The following is a 26094-nucleotide window of genomic DNA, read 5'->3' on the forward strand; positions in this document are numbered from 1 at the left end:
AGAGCTTCAGGTCGTCTCCTTCCGCCTGGCTGGTATGGCGACACCAGTCTCAAAACCAGGGGACGTCCAGCTGCGAGCTCGTGGCCAGGTCGCCAGCTACCCTGACCCTCAGCCCGACTGTCCTCCGGGCTGGAGGTCCCATTAAAGACCCAGGGGGGTCCATTTCTGTCTGGGTGTGCGTGTGTCTGTTTGTGGCGCCAGTCTGTTAAGTAGTGAATTGTATAAGTGTTTTGCCTGTACATACGTGCATTGCTTGATAGTCGCTATAAATCTGCTCTTATGTGCTTCCCTCATTCCCTGCCTATTATAATAAATACTCCCAGTTGTTTAAATGTACTCGGCTCGTCATGTCATTTCTGCATTGGCTGGGTGTGTCGTGCGTGTGGGAAAGTGAGCAGTCATTGTTGCTGTAACGGAGTAACAGGATAATCGGGCCGGCAGAATTCGGCGATTTATAAAACCGCTCGGCATCGCACATGGAACGGGCTCGCTTAAGCGGCTCGCTTCCGTACGAGTTCCGCCGAGGGTGAAGTACCCCGGTAGCTGGATCACGTGGGTACTTAGGTAAGTTGAAGTTGGCAATTAACCCTACCCCACGTGATCTACCCATTGGCGTATTTTGTTCCAAAATAATCAGGACCCGCCGACCTCGGATTTCTCCGGGCCGGCAATCTGTAATTCCGGGCGATCGAGCCGAGACGGCCCCACTGCTCCATCGAGGGTCATGCTCGTGGCGACGCGCCGTTGAAACTACAACACTGGTGTTCAGGAGTGGAATTCGGCCTCATCCGCCTCCGTAGCAAAATTCACGGAATCGGATCAGGGGTGTCCGGAGCGAACCCCCCCCCCTCCGGTTCCCCAAATTGCGAGCGTTTAATTTTTTTTATTCCCAACACGCGACGTGGCCAGTCAAGACGAGCTTAGCCAGGTGGGTAGTGTAGATGTAAATGTAGATGAATCTATGGTCCAGGACGGTTTTTTTATTATTACAACCCCACCACTAATTGTAGTCAGTGGGAGCAGCCTGTGCAGGAACTTTACCGGCAACCAAAGTCGGAGTCACAAAATAGCGGCGCAGCCCCGCTTCAGCGCGACACGAGGCGGGTTGCTATTTATAGTGCAACGAGCCGCATGGCATGAAGGAAACATTCCCACCCACCGGTTCAAACCACGTGGTCATGGCAGGCGAAGCAGGACAACGACACGTACATTGACGAGCTTCGTGCATGATTGCAGGATACCCTGGAGCAGAGGAGGGGTGATGGAAATTATATAGAAGAATTACAAATTAACTTGGACGAGGCATTATGGCAGGCAGACGAGGTTCAAGGAAATTACGTGCACAGGGAGTCACAACAATTGGCCGATGCACAGGAACAAATTCGGTGGCTGGAAAAGGACTTCGCCAACAGAGTCGACAAACTATGTGGAGAAAAGAATAAAGTAGTGTGGTTTACCCGTTTGTTGGAACATGAGAAAAGCGAACTGAACAAAAGAATAGAGGAGGAGCAAATTAGAAACTCCCGGGATAGGAAGAGCTTGGAGGAAGAATGGGAAACAAAGCCAGAAAAGGAAAAATGGGAACACAATTTGGAATTGAAACAACTGAAGGAAGAGGTAAGATCAGACAATCAGATAAGAGAAAGTCTGGAACAGGAGATAAAAAGAGGAGAGAAAAATCTGGAGAAAAGGAAGGAAGGAAGAATTGTTGGAAAAGTCAGAACAGCTTTGGAAATCGCAGTGCAGGGGGAATGAACTGGCAAGTGAACTAGAAATTAGCAAGGGACACGGTAGGAGAATGCGCGAATGGAGAAAGCAAGGATGCAAAAGAGGTGAGGAGATGAGAGAGGAATTATGGAAAAAAACTTCTGAGTTACAGAAACACCAAAACAAAGAGACGGAATTGCAAAACGAGCTGAGGATGTTAAGAGAGGAAAGAAAGAGAACGGAGAATGAAACTTTAAGGAACCACACTGTGCAGATCGAACAGTTAGAAGCCAAAGCAAGATTAAAGAATGAGATGCAAGAAAGAGTAGTGAAAGAACAAGGAATGAAGCAGGAAAGGGAGATCAACCAATTGAAAGAAATGGCGAGATTGGAGAAGGAAGAACATGAGAGACAGTGGGAGAGAAAACAAAAAGAACATGGATTTGAAATTGAACAACTAAAGGAGAAAGCAAGGTTGGAGTACGAGGAGATAGTGGAAGAACAATGAATGAAACAGGAAAAGGAAATCAACCAATTGAAAGAAACGACGAGATTGGAGAATGAAGAACATGAGAGACGGTGGGTTAGAAAACAAAAATTAAATGAATTTGAAATTGACCAACTAAAAGGGAGAGCAAGGTTGGAGTACGCGGAGAGGGAAAAACTCCGGAAAGATAACGAACAACTAAAAAGGCTCGGAGAGGAAGAACGACTCAAATGGAAAAGAAAATGGAGCCAGGAAGAAGGACAGCACAATAATATGAGATGTGTGATATCATCACAGGGAGGAATGTTAGTCGCGCGGGACTTGATTGACATCACTCGTCGGATGACACCACAATTAGAGCAAACCCTGATAAAGGAGACACAGGGAGAAACGCAGGAATTAAAATAAATAACAGAGAAAAGAACCACAAAGACGACGGAAATAAAAACAGAGGCACGGGAGATTGTGGATGGTGTTGGTCCCGCAATGGAGACGGGTGAGGTCACGCTGGTTGGGGAGACGTGTTGGGCAAGACGCGTAGAGGTGACGGAAAAATTGATGGTGACGGAGACGCGGATAATAAAGAGAGAAACTAACATACAAGAGGAGACGACGAAGCAGACAAAAGAGGTGATGGGAACCCAGAAATTTGAAATAAAAATGGAGACGGCAGAAATAAAATGTACAGAAACGCAAATAGTCATGGAAACTGAGAAAGGGGAGATAGAGGTTGAATTGCACAAGGTAATTGATCAGCACCCACTGGTAGAAATAGTGAGGGACAATGGGGGGAGCTGGGGGAATGTTTGGTGGCCCGGTACAAGCAGCAGGATGGCCTCCTACAGGAACAAGGGGAGGGAATATGCCCCCTTGAAGTGGATTGCGACCAGGTGGATTCGGTCGTGCCGTACGAGGTAGAGGGGGTGCATGGGGTGCACACGCAGCTTGGGAGGTATAGAAACCCCGGGAGTGCTTGTGGTGGCGCGAATCCCCAGCGCAATTGTCCTGGTGTGTGTGGTTAAGGGTACGAGTGTGTCTAAATGTGCGCTGAAACGCGCGCATAATACGAGTGTCATGGCGAGCGTGAGTAAAATGGCATGCGTGGGTGAAAGGCCGTGTATGGGAGAAGCACCATGTGTGAGGGCGCAGAATGTAAGGGAAATGGCGGTTGGTATGCGGGAAACCGCAACCGCGTGTCTGAGTGAAGGTGTCATGGCGAGGTGGGTAAGCGTCATGGCACGCGGGAGTGCGGGCGTGGAATTCTGACAAAGACGTCGCCAGACAGGAGACAAGGGCCGTGTAGCGGCCGTAACTATTTTGGTCACCGTGCCAGATTCGCACAGCAGCGCGCGCGAGGTCCGTGCCGTGCTTCGCACGAGGCCGCCACATGCGCGCCTACGTAAGTAAAATCCGGTCCGGAAACGCCCGTGGTGGATTCAAGCCGACCACGTGGACGGACAGAAGTTAGGCTGCAAATTGTGAATTTGGATCGGACGGGTTCTCCATATTTGTCTGTATATAGACTGGAACCGAATCTTATTTAACAAGGAAAAGTACCGTAGAGGACTGGAGTGAGGTTATCTTCTCTGATGAGTCCAATTTTCAGCTTTGCCCAACACCTGATCGTCTAATGGTTAGACGGAGACCTGGAGAGGCCTACAAGCCACAGTGTCTCGCACCCACTGTGAAATTTGGTGCAGGATCAGTGATGTTCTGGGGGTGCTTCAGCAAGGCTGGAATCGTGCAGATTTGTCTTTGAAGGACTCATGAATCAAGCCACGTACAAGGTTATCCTGGAAGAACACTTGCTTCCTTCTGTTCCGACAACGTTCCCCAACTCTGAGGATTGGTTTTACCAGCAGGACAATGGTCCATGCCACACAGCCAGGTCAATCAAGGTGTGGATGGAGGACCATCAGATCAAAACCCTGTCATGGCCAGCCCAATCTCCAGACCTGAACCCCATTGAAAACCTCTGGAATGTGATCAAGAAGAAGATGGTTGGTCACAAGCCATCAAACAAAGCCGAGCTGCTTGAATTTTTTGCACCAGGAATGGCAGAAAGTCACCCAACAGCAATGTGAAAGACTGGTGGAGAGCATGCCAAGACGCATGAAAGCTGTGATTGAAAATCAGGGTTATTCCACAAAATATTGATTTCTGAACTCTTCCAAAGTTAAAACATTAGTATTGTGTTGTTTAAAAATGAATATGAACTTGTTTTGTTTGTATTATTTGAGGTCTGAAAACACTGAATCTTTGTTGTTATTTTGACCAGTTGTCATTTTCTGCAAATAAATGCTCTAAATGACAATATTTTTATTCGGAATTTGTGAGAAATGTTGTCAGTAGTTTATAGAATAAAACAAAAATATTCATTTTACTCAAACACATACTGTACCTATAAATAGTAAAACCAGAAAAACTTATAATTTTGCAGTGGTCTCTTAATTTTTTCCAGAGCTGTATGTATATATGTATATATGTATTTGTATATATGTATATGTATATATACGAGGTGTGTTCAAAAAGTATCCAACCTTAATTTTTCGTGCGTTAACAAATGAAGCTGGGGAGGCGTGGTTTGGTGTACGTATGTAGGGCTTGTAGGCAATCCTAATTCGTATGTGTGAATATTTTCCCACCTGCAGAAGCTGTCAGTTGCCGACAGACCACCGATGAGTGAGGAAGTGTAAGTGAGCGCCGTCGGATTTTCGTTTTTGACAAAATGGCGGAAAAACTTGAACAACGCTACTGCATCAAATTTTGTGTAAAGCTTGGCGATTCCCAAGTGGAAACGATCCGCAAGATTCAACAGGCCTTCGGGAACGAAGCAATGGGCACCACACAGATAAAAGAGTGGTACAACCGCTTCAACGATGGTCGCACATCAGTGGAAAGTGAAGCACGTTCTGGTAGGCCCTCAACATCCCGAAATGAGATCGTCATTGACCAAGTGAGGACCCTGCTGATGCAGGATCGTCGAATCACGATCAGAGAACTTGCAGATGAGGCAGGCGTCAGCAGTGGATCCGTTCCTTCCATTGTGACTGAGGATTTGGGCTTAAGGAGAATCTCAGCGAAGTTCGTGCCAAAGCTGCTAACGATCGAGCAGAAGCAACTCCGTTTGGAGATCGCACAGGACATGCTGGAGACTGTGAACAGCGATCCCAACTTCATCAACACAGTGATCACTGGCGATGAGACCTGAGTTTATGGGTACGACCCCGAAACCAAGTTCCAGTCATCACAATGGAGGCATCTAACATCCCCGAGGCCAAAAAAAAGCAAGGAAGGTCCGCAGCAATGTCAGTCATGCTGACCGTCTTCTTTGACTCCAGTGGCGTGGTTCATCACGAGTACGCACCACACGGCACAACCATCACCAAAGAGTACTACCAAGAGGTACTGCGTCACCTTCGTGAGGCTGTGCGACGCAAACGGCCGGACCTGTGGGCAGCGGTCAATTGGCAGCTCCATCACGATAACGCACCCGCCCATTCTTCACATTTGATACAGTTTCCTAGCCAAACACAACACACCTGTGCTTCGTCAGGCTCCCTACTCTCCCGATATGGCTCCGTGTGACGTCTGGCTTTTCCCCAAGCTGAAAATGCCCCTGAAAGGGACCAGATTTCAGTCCAGAGAAGATATGCGGAATTTGACGGACCAGCTGCACGCCATCCCAAAAGAGGCGTTCCAGCGCTGCTTCCGACAGTGGCAGAACCGTTGGGAGAAGTGTGTGGCAGCCCAAGGGGACTACTTTGAAGGAGATTAGTGGAAGTTTGTGGTATCTGGATACGAGTATTTTTTTTATGAACAAAGGTCGGATACTTTTTGAACACACCGTGTGTGTGTGTGTGTGTGTGTGTGTGTGTGTGTGTGTGTGTGTGTGTGTGTGTGTGTGTGTGTGTGTGTGTGTGTGTGTGTGTGTGTGTATGTATATATTGGGTGGTCGCTAGACTACCGTTATTCTCAGGGTTTCCGTCTGTCTGTATGTACGTAATGGATAGGTCTGGAGGCCAGAGGAGTCAATGATGAAACTTGACTGGTAGGTTCATACCAGGATCTACTTGTATGCTTTTGAGCACCGTTGCTATGGATGCCACCATTGCCAAGCAACGGATCTTTGAAATTTTGAAAAATCATAAAAATATGTATTTTTCGAAAATTCAAAATCGGCTTCTGCACTTTTATGCGCACTGTAATCAACCTCTGTCAAAAAAATTCAGCCCGATCCGTCAAAAACTGCATGACTAGTATGCAATTATATATCGACCACCCATCTCGCCTACCGGCTTGTGTATGTGTATATGTATGTGTGTGTGTGTGTGTGTGTGTGTGTGTGTGTGTGTGTGTGTGTGTGTGTATGTATGTGTGTGTGTGTATATGTGTATGTATGTGTGTGTGTGTGTGTGTGTGTGTATGTATATGTATGTATATGTATGTATATGTATGTATATGTATATGTATGTATATGTATGTATATGTATGTATATGTATGTATATGTATGTATATATATGTATATATATATGTATATATATATGTATATATATGTATATATATGTATATATATGTATATATATGTATATATATGTATATATATATATATATATATATATATATATATATATATATATATATATATATATATATATATATATATATATATATAGTCAAAGCTCGTTACTATGCCACCTCGCTTCTATGCCACTCTCGCTATTATACCACTTTTGCTCGGTCCCGACAAAATTCAATACAAAATAAATTTACTATGCCACCCCCTACTCTCGCTACCATGCCACTACTGTGTGACTGTTAAAAGGCACGAGTCGTGAAAAAGTCTGTATTGCGCAGTGCTCGATTATCACACTCACGTCCAAAGGCGAAGCGACGAACTACAGTCCAGCTGCGCACAACATAACTCAATACGTACGCGCATAGTCAGACTGTGTCAAAACACGCGATTCTTCTCCCCGATGCCAGCCACAACAAGCCAATCACAACACGCACAACGAGACACAAAAAAGCGCGAGCACACACAGACACGCAGGCACACGTACAACAGTGACATCATTTTTTTTCAAATTCAGCCCATAATGTCAGCTCAGAAACGCAAGCGAACCGACTTTACGCTGAAGGAGAAGAAGGAGCCGAATCAGTCCAAGTTGGCCAGGGAGATTAGCAAGAAATGGGGCGTCGAAGTTAAGAGAACCACCGTGAAGGGCATTCTCAGCAAGAAGGATGCAATCGAGGCTGCAATCAAAGCTGGATTTCCATCGAAGCGCATGAAGTTGACGCAGGCTCACGACCCGAAGCTTGATGAGGGAGTGCTCATGTGGCTGAAGCAATCAAGAGGACAGAATGTGCCTGTCAGCGGCGATCTGATCAAGGAGAAGGCGATGAAACTGGCCGAGCTGATGCACACCCCAGACTTCATGGCGAGCGACGGTTGGTTGGGCAATTTCTAGAAGCGCCACGGCATCACGTTCAAGACAGTGCAGGGCGAAGCTGGAGCGGTGGATTCGCAATCCCTTCTTGAGTGGCAACAACAGGTTCTCCGGCCCTTACTCGGGCAGTTCTCCGCAGACGACGTCTTCAACCTGGACGAGACTGGACTCTTCTGGCAGCTGCTTCCGAACAAGACCATGGCTTTCAGGGGAGAGCGGTGTACTGGAGGAAAGAAAAGCAAGCAAAGGATCACTCTTCTGGTTGGGGCAAACATGAGCGGCAGCGAGAAGTTCCCTCTTCTGGTGATTGGCAATTCCAAGAAACCCCGTGCCTTCAAGAACAAAGAGATCCCGGTCAAGTACAAGGCGAACTCGAAGGCGTGGATGACGGCGGAGCTTTTCGAGGAGATGTTGCGTGCGTGGGACGGACGACTCGGCCAGCAGGGACGCAGAGTGCTGGTCTGTCTCGATAACTTCTCTGGCCACCCTTCCGAGCTCGAGCTGAACAACATCCAACTGGTCTTCTTCCCACCCAACACGACAGCCAATTCGCAACCAATGGATCAGGGAATCATAGAGAACCTCAAGCGCCACTACAAGAAGCTCCTGCTATGCCGCCGGCTTGAGGCCATAGACGAGGGAAAGGAGTTCAAGTTCACGTTGCTCGACACGTCGCCCGGCGTGCTTGGGAGAAGGTCGGCAAGTCGACGATCAGGAACTGTTTCGCGAAGGCCAAGTTCATCGAAGAGGAGATCCAAACTGAGCCACAGGATGCGGAGCTGCCCGACATCTGGGAAGCTCTGCCTGCCGAGGAAAAGATGCACGAGAACGAGGAGATCGAGCTGTCTGACTTTCTCGAAGCCGACGAGCGCCTCGCGACTGGCCGGTATTTCACGCTGGAGGAGATTGCGGAGGAGATTCTGTGCAGTGAGGAGCCGGTGGAAAGCGAAGATGACGAGGTAACTGTCGAGGAGGAAATCGTTCCGTTCGAGGAAGCCCAGCGCGCTTGTAGCACCGTCCGGAAGTTCATGCAGCAGAGAAGCGGGAAGCCCGGTGTGATGCAAGCGTGCGATCGGCTAGACAACGAGATGCACGAGATCCGCCGAAAGAAGATGCGCCAGCCGACGATTCTTGAAAGCTTTGTGTGTCGTGAATTTCTCGCCATGCCATATGTTAGTGTGTGAACTCTGTTAGTGTGTGTATGTTCTCCGTTCGCTTAGCTTATACAACAGTCGTGCCTTTTACTTGCTGGAATAAATTTTGTCTAAAGATTAACTACAGATGGGTAACTTGAGAAAATAAGGCCGTTTTTACAAAATCTCGTTACTATGCCACTTTTGCTCGGTCCCGACGGGTGGCATAGTAACAAGCTTTGACTGTATATATATATATATATAATTTATATATATATATATATATATATATATATATATATATATATATATAGATATATATATATGCAATATATATATATATATATATATATATATATATATATATATATATATATATATATATATATATATATATACATATATATACATATATATATATATATATATATATATATATATATATATATATATATATATATATATATATATATATATATATATATATATATATATATATATATATATATATATATATACCGGCTTGTATATATATATATATATATATATATATATATATATATATATATATATATATATATATATATATATATATATATATATATATATATATATATACGGCGTTCCCGGCGTGCGAACGGCCACGTGACTCGAATCGCGGCACGTCGCCCACCGGACGGACAATTCTGTCGTGACCCTCTCGGACTCACGCCGGGAGCTAGTCACGGGTGGGCCTTTCGTACTCACCACGATCGTGCCAATCGGCCACCCGCGTGGGATAGAGCAAAATGGAGACAGTTGGTCCGCTGTGGCGACCCCTAGCGGGAGCAAGCCGAAAGAGGAAGAAGAAGAAGATATATATATATATATATATATATATATATATATATATATATATATATATATATATACATACATACATATATATATATATATATATATATATATATATATATATATATATATATATATATATATATATATATATATATATGTGTACATGTGCACGTGCTTTTTATTAAAATTAAAAACACGTCACCGCCATGTAACCACAACTTTATAAAAAAAAACACGTCTCCACCACGTAACAACCACTTTATTAAAAAACGCGTCTCCACCATGTGACCACCACTTTATTAAAAAACACCTCCATCATGTAATCATCACTTTGTTAAAAAAAAACACCTCACCACCACATAACCACCACTTTTTTGTTAAAGCACCTCACCACCACGTAACTACCACTTTATTAGAAAATACCTCACCACCACATAACCACCACATTATTTTAAAAAACCACCACTTAATTTTTTTTAATACACACCACCACGTAACCACCACTTTATTTTAAAAAAAAATACCTCACCACCATGTCACCACCACTTTATTTAAATACCCCTCACCACCATGTAACCACACTTTAAAAAAGACTTCACCACCACGTAATTGCCGTGTTATTAAAATCACATCATTCAAAACAACTCCCACTGTGCAATTCACCACACGTCGCAAAAGAGACCGGCCTGTTTTAACTGAGGATAAGTACGTGAATTGCCGCATTGTCATGATTTACACCAAGCAGAATTCAAACAACTATTTGTAATATTCATGATATTACATTTTTATAAGCATTTGAAGTTGAAGATTTAAGTTTAAAAAAAAAAAGATAAAATGTTTTTCATAAAATACCCTTCAGACGAACACACGGGAGAGGTAGGAGGTGCAGCCCTGAAGTTTGGTACTATATATATATATATATATATATATATATATATATATATATATATATATATATATATATATATATATATATATATATATATATTGTCGCGAATTCGCTCCCGCCGGCGTGCGAACGGCCACGTGACTCGAATCGCGGCACGTCGCCCACCGGACGGACAATTCTGTCGTGACCCTCTCGGACTCACGCCGGGAGCTAGTCACGGGTGGGCCTTTCGTACTCACCACGATCGTGCCAATCGGCCACCCGCGTGGGATAGGGTTGTTCGCCAAACTCGACCTACCTAAGTACCCACGCGGATGGTAGACCGGGCGATCGCACCTCGCGCAGGTCGACTCCGGACACGGGCCGCTTAAGCGATCCGTTCCGTGCTATCGGGATAAGCGAGTGGTGTTATCGTCGGCCTCGACGCTTCCGATTAATTATCGGGCGTATTAAGCCCACGACGAACCAGATACGTGAAGCAAGATGGAGATTCAATTAAAGAAGAGACGAAGCGAAACGGGAAAACAGTTCAAGATAATGCACATTTATTCCGCGGCACACGGAGAGCACACATATACAGCCAAACAGAATGCACATAAAGCAATTTAAAACAACAACAACAATCCAGAGCTACGACCGACTACGCGAGCCCACGGCAACACTTAACAGTTTTACTTCACCAGACTGGCGCCACACACACACACGTTTACACAGAACCCAAAAGAAATGGAAGTGCGACTTTCCTGATCGCGTCGAGTCCTCCTTCTGCGACCGCAACTCCGAGCCCCTCCAGCGTGCTCCGCGAGCTCGTGCCGCGTGTCGCTCGTGTGGTCCGCTCGACTGTACGGACGGGGTATCGGGGAAACGGACAGGGTTTGTTCGGCGCTGTTTTCCGCGCTCGCGCACGGGTCAAAGAAGCAAGGCAGGAACCACAAGCTCGTGACTCTAGCCAGAAGACGACCATGAACACCAACCCTCGACTAACCACTCACTCCAACTCTCGACCAACCAACCCCCGACCAACGACCTCTTGACCAACCACTCCAACAACAACTCAAGGTCCGTCCTGTCCGCCTTTTGTACCGCGGGGCTCCGCCCTTCGCTCTGCCCCATTTTCGGCCCCGCCTCCCTTCGAGCTTCTTGGAGAATCCTCTCGAAGGGGGGCGTGACCTCTCGCTTTCCATCCACCCCGCGCCGTGCGGGGGCCGGGAGTCAGTCTTGGCTCAGAGCCAGGGAATTATTCCCCCAAAAAGAGGCCCCCACCTTTTCTCACCTTTGACCCCTGCATCGCCCTTCCTCCACACCGAGCGTGGAGAAATTTGACGGGAAAAACAGGCGGGAAAACCCCCGAGCATAGTTGTTGGTTTTTGTTTGTTCCCGGAGATCGTAACCGCACAGGGCCTACTGAATGGCGAGTGGCGAAGATGTGGTAGCGTTGATGGTGGAGGTGGCGTGGTTGTAGTGTGGTTGGCGCTATGGTGGGGATGGCGTGGTTATTGAGATGCTGTTTGTTTGAAATTAAAGATAGAACAGAAAAACAGCTATCTCAAAGTGTCGCAGCCCGAATGAATCGCATTTATTCCCTCTAAACAACGGGTTTGGGGCTAACTACACATGTACTTACAGAGATATCTCACCTACGGGACCTGAATGGTGGTTTGTGAATTTCCACAACCATAACACTACCCCTCCCCTTTTTACAGACTCGTCCCGAGTCGTCAAATTCTCGTGTGCCATCATGTGTAGTTCTCCCCTAGTACGTTTTACCTACGGATCCCTGAGTGCGACATTCATGGTATTCGTGTCCCCAAAATAAATAACCTGAGGGCTGAGTAACAAACTAAACAAACCCACTCACACGGACGACTTAAATAAAATTGCCGGCGCTAAGACATACATGCCGGGGGCGCACTCATATTTACAGTACATCTTAACTTACAAATTTTACACTAAACCATGGCCCAGGATCAATGGACTCTGCAGGAAAAAGGCAAAGAGTCAACCGGCGCACAGGCCGCCACTGGAGGCCCGTGTTGTAGCTGCCAACAGGACAGTTCTTGCAGCTTGCAAACTGTTGCTTTCTGATCCTGGCGCACATGGCAATGAACAAGGGGCGGGCAAAGCAAAATTGAACGGGGCTGGTGAACAGGGCAGTGGGCATGGCATGGCAAAGGCAGCAGGCAAGGCATGGCATGACAAGGCTGCTGTGGCAAACGGCCTGCAGATGATCTGGCCGGCACAGGCCTTGCAGAAAACAGCTGCAGAGGATCCGGCCGGTACAGGCCTCGCAGCAAAACACAGCCGGCAGATGAAGTGCTCCGGCACAGGCCTTGAAGCAAAGACAGCCGGCAGTGGAGCTAACCGGCACAGGCCTTGAAGTAACACAGCCGTCGGACAATCCAACCGGCACAGGCCTTGCAGCAAAAAGCCAGCCGAAGAAGTGGGCCGGCCTTTGCCTTGCAGTGGAGGGAGTGCGGTGGTGCTGGCCATTCGGAAGGCGGGCTCGGACCTACCCTATGGTCTCCCTCCCAACCTATCGCCTTTGCCTGTCACTGTCCCTACCCACTCCCTTAATTTGTCAAAAACCAATTTAGCCCCAATTAATTAATTTTTTATTTTTTAAACTACCCCGGGGCTTTCAACAAGTGCCTCTCGCTTAAACTATTGGTTCTATCAACCCAGATTCCCGTCGCCCGTGTTGGTGTCCTCACAATTTCGGGCCTCGCCCCCCAATTTTCTTTCCGTGCCCTCACACGGTCTCATGGCTGGGACGCGTGGCTCCCCTTGGCAGGCACGACCCTCTGCCGATTCTCCAGCTATGGCACCCCCGGGCACTACACTGCCTCCGAGCCTACCAGCTCCCTAAACACCGGGGAGTGCTTCCCATGGCAACTCCCCTGAAACGCACACGTGGCAGGCTGGCTTCCTGGGCCCCTTTCCGAGGGTCACCCGTGCCCACAACACTGCCCACGCGGCTAATGGCGCCCCGAGCCCCCGCACCATGCGGGCGCACCCGTGCCCACTACGCTATCCCGGCCCCCCATGGGCCCTTGTCCTACTACGGCCGACTAGCCTGGTGCCCGAGCATAGTTGTTGGTTTTTGTTTGTTCCCGGAGATCGTAACCGCACAGGGCCTACTGAATGGCGAGTGGCGAAGATGTGGTAGCGTTGATGGTGGAGGTGGCGTGGTTGGCGCTGTGGTGGGGATGGCGTGGTTGTTGAGATGCTGTTTGTTTGAAATAAAAGATACAACAGAAAAACGGCTATCTCAAAGCATCGCAGCCCGAATGAATCACATTTATTCCCTCTAAACAACGGGTTTGGGGCTAACTACACATGTACTTACAGAGATATCATGGTGGTTTGCGAATTTCCACAACCATAACAATATATATATATATATATATATATATATATATATATATATATATATATGTATATATATATGTATATATATATATATGTATATATATGTATATATATACACACAGGGGGCTGCAAAAGTAGGTATACAGTAATGAAAAACAAAACGTGCGCACAAAACGTATTTTATTGATTATACAAGCATATCAATAATAACATACTAAATGCATATCAATTATAGCATATTATACAAGCATATCAATAATAACATTCTAAAATCATTCTAGTATTAAATGAATCCCAGCACCACTATTATAATACTGGTATAATCCTTACTGTATAACTACTTTTGAAGCCCCCTGTATTATATGTATGTATGTATGTATGTATATATATATATATATATATATATATATATATATATATATATATATATATATATATATATATATATATATATATATATATACACATACACATACATACATATATACACATACACATACATACATATATACACATACACATACATATATACACATACATTCATTCATACACATTCAAACAACTGATGGTGAGAAATAGATGTTCACTGCAGGAACTTGGACTCCAGCAACAGGTGTACCTGAACGTGTGTGAAGTTTGAATGCAATTAGCGTCCCGTTTCCAATCATCGTCCCCTCCCCATTTCTCTTTTTCCGGACTGAGAAAACCCTTCACAACCAACTCTCACCCCCCCCCCTCCTTCCCTTCCCCAGTGAAGCCCTTCTTGCTCTCATGCAGGAGTCGAAAGGCAGCAAATAGAGCACGGCGCCGTGAGAGAGGGACTCGACAATTGCTTTTTCCTCCCTCCCTTCCTCCATACCCACCCCTCCCCTGGCATTTCACGAGCCTCTCTGGCAATGGACGCGAGAGGAACAGCCGCTTTAATCGCCGTCGTTTTCTCATGGGTTGCGACTTGGCCAAGCACCGCTGCGCATCTGCCGCCCGGCCTGCACACAGATTTTCTGCCATGGGTACCTCCGGCTCTTCCAGGAGATTCCCACGGAGCCGCGCGTTCAGCTTGCTTGGCAACATCCCCGCGAGCCATGGGCAACACATCGCTCTTTCTCCCCGAATACATGCTCTCCCTTTACCGCACGTTGTCCCTCGCTGAGAGACCTCGGCACCGCAACTCACTCGCCCGGCAGCGTGAACCCAACACTGTGACCGCTTTTCTCGACAGGGGACAGGGTGAGTAATAACTTGCCTACAAGGTGATTCACACCCGCTGTCACACAGATTCAGTATCAAAATAAATCGAAATAATCAACATAACCACGTGGATCACCCACCATGAAGCAATGCGATTCGTGTGGTGCGCACCACGCAAATCGCTGCATTGCGGACCACACGAATCGCTGCATTGCGCAATGCAGCGATCCACGCGGTCCACAATGCAGCGATCCACGCGGTCCACAATGCAGCGATTCACATGGTGTGCAATGCAGCGATTCGCATGGTGTGCAATGCAGCGATCCGCATGGTGTGCAATGCAGCGATTCGCATGGTAAGCAATGCAGCGAATCGCATGGTGCACAATGCAGCGATTTGCGTGGTGCGCAATGCAGTGATTTGCGTGGTGCGCAATGCAGCGATTTGCGTGGTGCGCAATGCAGCGATTCGCGTGGTGCGCAATGCAGCGATTCGCATGATGCGCAATGCAGCGATTCGCATGGTGCGCAATGCAGTGATTTGCATGGTGCGCAATGCAGTGATTTGCATGGTGCGCAATGCAGTGATTTGCATGGTGCGCAATGCAGCAAATCACATGGTGCGCAATGCAGCGATTCGCATGGTGCGCAATGCAGCGATTCGCGTGTTGCGCAATGCAGCGATTCACATGGTGCGCAATGCAGTGATTTGCATGGTTTGCAATGCAGTGATTCACGCGATCCACAATGCAGCGATTTGCGTCGTGCACAATGCAGTGATTCGCGTCGTGTGCAATGCAGCTATTCACATGGTGTGCAATGCAGTGATTTGCATGGTGCGCAATGCAGCAAATCACATGGTGCGCAATGCAGCGATTCGCATGGTGCGCAATGCAGCGATTCGCATGGTGCGCAATGCAGCGATTCGCGTGTTGCGCAATGCAGCGATTCACATGGTGCGCAATGCAGTGATTTGCATGGTTTGCAATGCAGTGATTCACGCGATCCACAATGCAGCGATTTGCGTCGTGCACAATGCAGTGATTCGCGTCGTGTGCAATGCAGCTATTCACATGGTGTGCAATGCAGTGATTTGCATGGTGCGCAATGCAGCGATTCGCATGGTGCGCAATGCAGCGATTCGCATGGTGCGCAATGCAGCGATTCGCATGGTGCGCAATGCAGCGATTCGCATGGTGCGCAATGCAGCGATTCGCATGGTGCGCAATGCAGCGATTCGCGCGATCCGCAATGCAGCGATTCGCATGGTGCGCAATGCAGCGATTCGCATGGTGCGCAATGCAGCGATTCGCGCGATCCGCAATGCAGCGATTCACGCCGTGCACCATGCAGTGATTCACACGGTACGCAATGCAGCGATTCACGTGGTGCGCAATGCAGCGATTCACGTGGTGCGCAATGCAGCGATTCACGTGGTGCGCAATGCAGCGATTTGCATGGTTTGCAATGCAGTGATTCACACGGTTTGCAATGCAGTGATTCACACGGTTTGCAATGCAGTGATTCACACGGTCCACAATGCAGCGATTTGCGTGGTGCGCAATGCAGCGATTCGCGTGGTGCGCAATGCAGTGATTTGCATCGTGCACATTGCAGCGAATCGCATGGTGCACAATGCAGTGATTCACATGATCCACAATGCAGCAATTCACATCGTGCAAAACGCAGTGATTCACACGGTTCACAATGCAGTGATTCGCATGGTGCACAATGCAGTGATTTACGCGGTCCACAATGCAGCGATTCGCGTGGTGTGCAATGCAGTGATTCATGTGGTCCACAATGCAGCAGTTTGCATGGTGTGCAATGCAGTGATTCACGCCTTCCACAATGCAGTGATTTGCATGGTGCGCAATGCAGTGAAATCATGCGGTCCACAATGCGGCAATTTGCATGGGCCGCAATGCAGAGATTCATGTGGTCCACAATGCAGGGACTTGCGTGTTTTGCAATGCAGTGATTCGCATGGTGCGTAATGCAGTGATTCAAGCGGTCCACAATGCAGCGATTCACGTGGTCTGCAATGCAGCGATTCGCATGGTGCGAAATGCAGTGATTCATGTGGTGCGCAATGCAGAGATTCACATGGTGTGCAATGCAGTGATTAGCATGGTGTGCAATGCAGTGATTAGCATGGTGCGCAATGCAGAGATTCACATGGTGTGCAATGCAGAGATTCACATTACGCGCAATGCATCAATTTGCATGGTCTGCAATGCAGCGATTCGCATGGTGCACAATGCAGCGATTCACTTGGTCCACAATGCACCAACTTGCATGGTCCACAATGCAGCGATTCACATCGTCCACAATGCAGCGAATCGCATGGTACACAATGCAGCGATTCGCATGGTGCGCAATGCAGCGATTCACTTGGTCCACAATGCATCGATTCGCATGGTCCACAATGCAGTGACTCACAAGGTGCGCAATGCATCGATTCACATGGTGCACAATGCAGCGATTCGTGTGGTCCGCAATGCAGCGATTTGCGTGGTCCACAATGCAGTGATTCACATGGTGCGCAATGCAATGACTCGTGTGGTCCACAATGCAGTTATTCGCATAGTGCGCAATGCAATGATTCGCGCCATCCACAGTGCAGTGATTCGCATGATCCACAATGCTGCGATTCGCATGCTGCGCAATGCAGTGATTCTTGCTGTCCACAATGCAGCTATTTGCACGGTACGCAATGCAGTGATTCGAGCGGTCCATAATGCAGTGATTCGCGTGGTCCACAATGCAGCGATTCGCATGATGCGCAATGCACTGATTCGCTCGGTCCACAGTGCAGTGATCCGTGTGGTCCACAATGCAGCGATTCGCATGCTGCACAGTGCAGTGATTCGAGCGGTCCACATTGCAGTGATTCGCATGGTCCACAATGCAATGATTTGCATGATGTGCAGTGCAGTGATTCGCGTGGTCCCTTATGCAGCGATTCACATGGTGCACAATGCAGCGATTTGCTTATTCCACAATACAGTGATTCGCATGATGCGCAATGCAGCGATTCACGTGGTCCCGATTACAGCGATTCACATGGTGCGCAATGCAGTGATGCGCGTGATCCACAATGCAGTGATCTGCGTGGTCCACAATGCAGTGATCTGCATGGTCCACAATGCAGTGATGGGCATGTTCCACAATGCAGTGATCTGCATGGTCCACAACGCAGTGATGGGCGTGGTCCACAATGCAGCGATTCACCTGGTGCACAAGGCAGTGATTCACGGTGCGCAAGGCAGTGATTCACGGTGCGCAAGGCAGTGATTCACGGTGCGCAAGGCAGTGATTCACGGTGCGCAAGGCAGTGATTCACGGTGCGCAAGGCAGTGATTCACGGTGCGCAAGGCAGTGATTCACGGTGCGCAAGGCAGTGATTCACGGTGCGCAAGGCAGTGATTCACGGTGCGCAAGGCAGTGATTCACGGTGCGCAAGGCAGTGATTCGTGGTGCGCAAGGCAGTGATTCGTGGTGCGCAAGGCAGTGATTCGTGGTGCGCAAGGCAGTGATTCGTGGTGCGCAAGGCAGTGATTCGTGGTGCGCAAGGCAGTGATTTGTGGTGCGCAAGGCAGTGATTCGTGGTGCGCAAGGCAGTGATTCGTGGTGCGCAAGGCAGTGATTCGTGGTGCGCAACGCAGTGATTCGTGGTGCGCAACGCAGTGATTCGTGGTGCGCAACGCAGTGATTCGTGGTGCGCAACGCAGTGATTCGTGGTGCGCAACGCAGTGATTCGTGGTGCGCAACGCAGTGATTCGTGGTGCGCAACGCAGTGATTCGTGGTGCGCAACGCATTGATTCGTGGTGCGCAACGCAGTGATTCGTGGTGTGCAACGCAGGATTCACGTGGTGCGCCATGCAGTGATTTGCGTCGTCCGCAATGCAGCGATTCCCATGTGGTCCTCAATGCAGCAATTCACGTGGTCCACCATGGAGCGATCCGCGTGGTCCGTGATGTGAGATTTCCGTGGTCCACCATGTAGCAATTCTCATAGTGCACCTCGGATCATCTGAGGATCAATTCTCAGAGTGCACCAAGGATCGATTAGTGTGGTGCACTAAGGATTGAGTCACGTGATGCACCAATGAACGATTCTCATGTTCTGCCATGAAGCGAATCATGCGGTGCGCAATGGAGCTATCTGCATGGCACACCATGGAGAGGTCTGCGGCGTGCCATGGAGAGGTCTGTGGGGCACGCCATGGAGAGGTCTATGGGGCACGCCATGGAGATGTCTGTGGGGCACGCCATGGAGATGTCTGTGGGGCACGCCATGGAGAGGTCGGTGCGGCACGCCATAGAGTGAACAGCGTGGGGTACCATGGGGCTGTCTTAGCACACCACAGAGCGGTCAGCAGGAGCGCCATGGAGCAGTCAGTGTAGGGTGCAATGGGGCGGTCGACGCGGTGCGCCATGCAGCGATCGACGTGGCGCTCCATGGAGTGCCACTGGGGTTGTGGAATAACGGAATAACCTGCCAATCTGTGGAAACTCCGCTACATGTTTCTTACGTCAATTTTTGTCTATTTTGACAATGTTCGAGTCTCATGTATATCATTATTGCTAAACTCTGCCGTTTATTACAATCTTGATAATTATTTATGCTAATTTAGGTTCTCTGTTTATAAAAGCGTTTGATAGATTAAAGTCGCTGCTAGTTAGTTTCGTTGTGATTGGGAGGTTTGGGGGGGGGATATATTGGTGTGAGGGGGTGCAAAATCCCGGTTCATGAAAAAGCGAGAAAGATGCAGATACCGGTAAATATGGTGTAACGAAAATTAGCGATAAATGAACCTTGCACCAAACGAACACGTGTAATACTGCACGAACGCTTCCAATAACGCTTTTCAATGATCCGATAAATATGACGTCAGTCGAAGGTTTAAACGCCACACGTAAAAGAAAATCACACTTTTAAATGATTAAAGTTTTCCCGACGTGTGTGTGTGTGTGTGTGTGTGTGTGTGTGTGTGTGTGTGTGTGTGTGTGTGTGTGTGTGTGTGTGTGTGTGTGTGTGTGTGTGTGTGTGTGTGTGTGTGTGTGTGTGTGTGTGTGTGTGTGTGTGTGTGTGTGTGTGTGTTTTAAACTTATTAAACCATTTTTACGTGTAATGTTAACACGAAGGAAAACATTCCATCAGCCCTGACAGTAATATCGCCCCCCTTTATGATCGTTTGTGTAAAAGTGATTATTTGCCTATTGGCGCCACAAAGCGTCGTTAAAGCTCATTTTATGTGAGATATTCGGGACAGCTCATTGAAATCCCTGTACATGGTTTGTGTAGCAAGCAGTGCGTGTCTAACCATTGGGGGTACGAGGACAAACAGCAATCTCAAGAAACCAACAAACTGCTTCTACTACCACTACTACTGAAGTAGTACTTACTACTTAACGGCCCCATTTATTCCCACCCTTTTGTGGATTCGGCCGGAGAGAGAGAGTTTATTGGCCAAGTCTTTCACGAACTGGCTGGCCAGGCTTGACATTCGAATGGATCCGGTTTTGGCAGGGATTTTGGCATTTGTTCAGGGTGCCTACTCTTCTCGAAAGACACGGTGAGATCTGTAACGTCCCGCCAACGAATGCCAGTGGACGGGACACCTGTTTAACGTCCGTGCAAGCGACGGAATGCTTGGTGATGCAACAACGCTCTCTCTACCTGCGGACCATCAGTCATCAGTCCGACAGTTTACGGTCGAGTTGGGTGGGAATCGAACCCACCCAGACGAGACATCCTGAAGGTAAGTGCGCTTGACAGAGGAGCTCACAAACCTCAAAGATAAGACGAATTCCCGCTCGGACAAACCATGTCATCCACCCTCACCACCCTCCCCCTCGTCCTCCCCATCACCGACCCCAGTTCCACCAATATTAAAAAAAAGTATACTTTAATCACGTGACCCATCAATAAAACTTTTTAAGCGTTTATTGCTTTGAATTTTTAATTTAATATGCAAGTTCTCGTCGGTGTGCAACCTCGTAACGAGTCGTCTTGCATGACATCGACTCTTTATTTATTTTTATCGACTTCATTCATGATACACCACCATGACATACTAAACAGAGAGTTTATATTAATTATGTGTTCCAACATTATTGTTATGACGTTCCCAAAGCCGAAGATGACGTATTTTCATTGCACCCAATTAACTATAATCGGAACGAAAATGTGAAATAATATTTGTCGATAAATTGATCTCTGACTCGATTATTTAAAATGTCGACGTTTTAAGGAAGCCTTGTACAGTGGGCATCTGATAATGTATGTACTATAACATATCAACCTGAACTGTTGATCCGACACAATCTTGTGATGGGGTGGTCGTGGATAGGGCTTATCAGGGTGACCACGATTAGTCGCAAACGTTGACTTAGCTGAGGATTTACCCCCCCTCTGGAGAGGTCGCCACTCCATCTCAAGCTATCCCTGAACCGGGACAACCATTGATATAAGTTAGCCACTGCGCTTTTCATCATCTTACAAAAACTTGCACTGTGGATTTCACATACCTTGTAATGTTCATAATACATACGTATAACGACTCTCGGAAAGCAAAGACTACATCTTATACCAGAACCATAAGTTGAGAGCAACGCGTGCTATTATGGGTCATTTTATGATAAGGGGGAACCTATTTAATAAGTACGCACTTCTGGAATGACGTGATATTGAATATATATATATATATATATATATATATATATATATATATATATATGTATATATATATATATATATATATATATATTTTTTCAAATTAAGAGGAATAATAAAGAAACGATTGGTTGTGGGGGGGGAGGAGACAGGACAGGAGAGGAAGACGTTTTGCAGGAATAACAGGGAATGGGTCTGCTTTGCGTATTGACGGAGAGGTGTGTGGTGGTTCACAGATTCCACCATATTTGCGCACTTTATAAAATTGATTGCTCCTAATTGTAATATGGCTGATAATAAGAAATCAAATCATGTACGAGTAGCCATTGTGCAGAATCGACACACGTTTCATTACACCTGGTGGTCTCCGAGTTGTGTGATCTGGGTTTTAATGCCATCTTTAAGAGGGACCATGAGGCGTAAGTTAACTGCCCCATCTGCAGTTCTCGACATTAAAGATCCCACAGTGTAGTAGGGCTTGTGAATCAACTGCCTTGGCAAGTATTGATCGACTGGAGGAAACCATCCGCACTTGGTCTTCCAACAAAATGATGAGCTCCAGTGATGGATTGAATCGCCTCAAACAATTGTATCGTCGTTTTCTGAAGATCTGTACACTTACCGTTAGTTGCCATTTCTCTTGTATCTACAGGCAAACTAACTCCGACATCGTTTCATTTTCCAGTGGAACGAACTGACCAGACAGACGAGGTGGTGTAATGTTTGAACAGAGTGTCTCCGAGTCTGGGAGATCGGAGGTTTGAACTCCGGCTGAGTTGTACCAAAGACTTGTTTAAAATGTGGGCTGTGCTGCTTACTTGTTTGGCACTCAGCATTTAAAAAACACAGAACATGGACAAACAAGCATAGGTTAGCAACCTTAGCGCAAGCATTGATGGGTCTAAATGGCCTCATCCTGCATTGAAGTTCCTTCTCGTTACGATCGAGCTTGTGATTGGTTGTCGCATTCTCCTGCTAGCATCCAACCCAAGCCATATATCTGGGAAGACTGAGGGGCAACATCGACTCCACCAACCTCCTCCCCCCCCCTCCCCTTTACAAAAGGGAAATATAAAATGAGCCTCAGCATTTCAACCCGTCTTGGGGTATAAGAACTGTGTTTGTCAGTGTGTTGTGATTCCTCTGTCGTGAGTCATGTTAATGACAGCATTAACAAGTTCCAAAAATAAAATATCAAAAAGTGGCCGAAAATGTACTTTAAAGCATTTCCTTGGTTCACAGATTCATTGCGGTGGTCCATATTCCTAAAGAGTTCCTGTAATCCTCTTCTCCTCAAAATCTATCCACAATCGAGTCATACTGAGAACCTTATTATGATACTTCTATCAAATGTCCCCCAGAAAGAGTGGACATTTGCAGGAAAAAAGTCTGTTCTGAACGTTCGTGAGAATGGGAGAAAGGGAGATGGAGATGGAGTGACCTGAATTTTATTTATTTATTTATTTATTTTTTCGGCCGAGGCTGAACGAAGCGAGCTCGAGGCCGTTTATTCCTGACATGCAAAACACCCTGCAACCCATGCCTGCAAAAAACGGATTTTTTGGAATGCCGGACACATTTTTCATCTAATCATCATGTTACATTGTTTAAAAAAAAAAATATATATATATATATATATATATATATATATATATATATATATATATATATATATATATATATATATATATACATACACACGCTGCGATGTTGAAAGTTTCGTGTCAATCGCTCAAGCGGTTGCAGGGAAAACGAATTGAAAAGCGAGTAAAGATGAAAAAGCGAGGGCGGAGTGGAAGAAGAAACAGAAAGCGAGTTCCTCGGCTGACGTTCCACAACGTGGTCAAGGATGGTTGTGGGCTTGTGGCCACCTATTGTGGTTGTGGTTTATAAAATCTCGGCTACTAACATGTCTGTGATCAGAGCAGGTCCGAAACTTCAATTTCTAACTCACAGCTTATTAAACTGCACCTCATGTGTGCAGGTGTACACACACACACACACACACACACACGGTTTTTTTTTTCTGAACCTTGTCCAATTCTACCCTTATGGCCTATACAAAAGCAGAAATGTAATCCAATTCAAACATATATGTTATATGAATTGATTATTTATATATGGTGTGGGGATCTTTGATGTCTAAACGGGGCTGATCGCCTCTGAACTGTCTCACTTGGGTTTGAATCCTGCACCAGCTACAAACTGTCATCCTAGTGCTTCGCAGGCAGGCCGCGGCATCAATGTGTGTGTGTGCCCTCCCTTGGATGGATGTTAAACTTGGCATTCCACCTACCAGGATTCGTTTGTGGATGTTAAATATCCCACAGTGTCTTTCGCAAAGAGTAAGGAAGCTATCGCCAACATCACACTATCATAAATCCGTATCCAATAATATTCAGGGAGGCGGCAGAGCAGATAAGCATGGTGTTAGCAGATACCTTTAACAGCTCATTGGAGTCAGGACAGGTACCAGAGTATTGGAGAGTAGAAATGTAACACTGTCATTTAAGAAAGGATTCAGAGAGGAATTGGGAAACTATGGACATGTTAGTTTGACTTCAGTTGTAAGAAAGGTGTTGGAGACATTATGGAAGGAATGGATATAACCAATTGAATAATTTCAAACGAATTAATGGTAGTCAGCATGGATTTACTCAAGGAAGCTCTAACTTCACAAATTTATTGCAGTTCTATGAAGCAGTTTGACTGGTTGGATGAGGGAAGCGCAGTGGATGTTGTATATCTAGACTTTCAGAATATATTTAATAAATTAGCACATATAAAGGGTGTTAGCTAAGGTGAGGGCTTGCAGAGTGGCTTGTGGGGTAGCTAACTGACTTCCTGATAGGAAGCAAAGAGTGGCTGTGACTGCTGTGAGTGGGAGGATGGAAGTAGTGGGGTAACTCAGGGATCAGATGCAGGACTGCTCTTGCTGGGTGGATGGAAGTAGTGGGGTAACTCAGGGATCAGTTGCAGGACTGCTGTTAATCATAATTTACATCAATCATTTCGACAGTGGGGTTAAGAATCGGCTTTGCAAATTTCGAGACGACACAAATCTTGGCGGTAAGGCAGATAGATAACAGAGATTTCGGGGTTGATCAGATTAAGTAAAGCTAACAGGGTTTTAGGTTGAATTTGTAGAGGGTTCAATTGTAAATCAAAAGGGGAATGCGATGACTGTATAGAAATTTAGTGAGGTCTCACCTGGAATAATGTCAAGTTTTGGTGACCACATCTGATCAAGAACATAGCTGCCGTAGAGAGGGTCCAACGTTGAGCTACTAGATTGGTTCCAAGGCTATCTCGACTGAGCTATCAGCAACAGTTTAAGATGAACTTTATACATTGGAAAAGAGATGATTGCGAGGGGATCTGATGGAAATGTTTAAGATAATGAAGGCTATAGACAAAATGAGTGCAGACGAGATTTTCAACAGAATAGACAGTGATAGGACCAGGGGCCAGAGCCTGAAAGTAAAGAAGATGAGAGTTAAGATGGTAGTAAGGCAAGGATCTTTCAGTCAGAGAGTAATGCATGGAATGGGCTCTCTAGAAAGGTAGTAGCAGCAGAATGAATAGATAGGTAGATATTAAGATTACATCGGTACCTCAAAGCAATGTAGATAGATGGGTATTTGAAGGCAGGGATATTTACAGCACTTGTAGTGCTGTCATGTGTGTAGATGAGTGGTAGTTTCTGGGGTCGGTGTGGTGTAGGCATAACTGGCTCCTCTTGTGCCAAAGTTCCTTATAAATCCTTGGTGGATCTGCCAGAAGTCAGATCCAGTACTGCTGAGGCAGTTTATTGGCAAAGGTTATACTGGGTGGTTTCCCATTCCCTTCCCAACAGTAGTTTGGGTAGCACTTTGTAATTTGTTTAGGGTGCCAATGATAACTCACCAACTCTTTGGGAAAGACACCATGGGATCAGTAAAGTCCACCAACTAATGCCGGCAGATGGTACGCCCAGTTTTGACGTCCATCGAAGGGACAGCACACACACACTCAGCCTGTGAAACACCGGGATGGCAGTTTGTAACACGGTTAGGATTCAAAGCTACGCTAGACAGCTTCGAGGTGAGTGTGCATACCTCCAGGCGATCCTGTCAGAAAAAATCCTTGTACCCTGAACAAACTACAAATACCTGCGCTAACCTACAGGGAGCACTGCATCAATTACACATTTGAACACCCAGCAAATGATCATACCCACAGCTATGCGCTGTTTCCGTAAGATGTTCAAAAAATGAATAGATCTTGAAAGGGCTTGGCATTGTGTACATGTACTACTCCTGATTGTTCCTTGACCCGAACTAATTTATGTGCAGCATAACATTTTGTGAAC

General features: G+C 46.6%; 1 protein-coding gene across 2 annotated transcripts in view; it reads left to right on the forward strand.

The window, feature by feature from the left end:
* The window catches only part of GDF7 (growth differentiation factor 7), a 66387-nt gene that overhangs the window by 35005 nt on the left and 5288 nt on the right, over positions 1 to 26094 (forward strand). The window contains exon 1 of one of the 2 annotated variants that reach the window (XM_085881552.1): positions 14632 to 15100. The exons of the other annotated variant lie outside the window; for it this stretch is intronic. Coding sequence (XP_085737678.1) covers positions 14770 to 15100 — 331 coding nt within the window. The 5' untranslated portion in view covers positions 14632 to 14769. Of the gene's footprint in view, positions 1 to 14631; positions 15101 to 26094 lie in introns of those variants that run through there. 2 annotated transcript variants of the gene reach the window in all.

Source organism: Eptatretus burgeri, chromosome 5, assembly GCF_056783735.1.
Source record: "Eptatretus burgeri isolate ZD-2024b chromosome 5, Ebu_testis_v1, whole genome shotgun sequence".
In the NCBI taxonomy this organism is placed as follows: domain Eukaryota; kingdom Metazoa; phylum Chordata; class Myxini; order Myxiniformes; family Myxinidae; genus Eptatretus; species Eptatretus burgeri.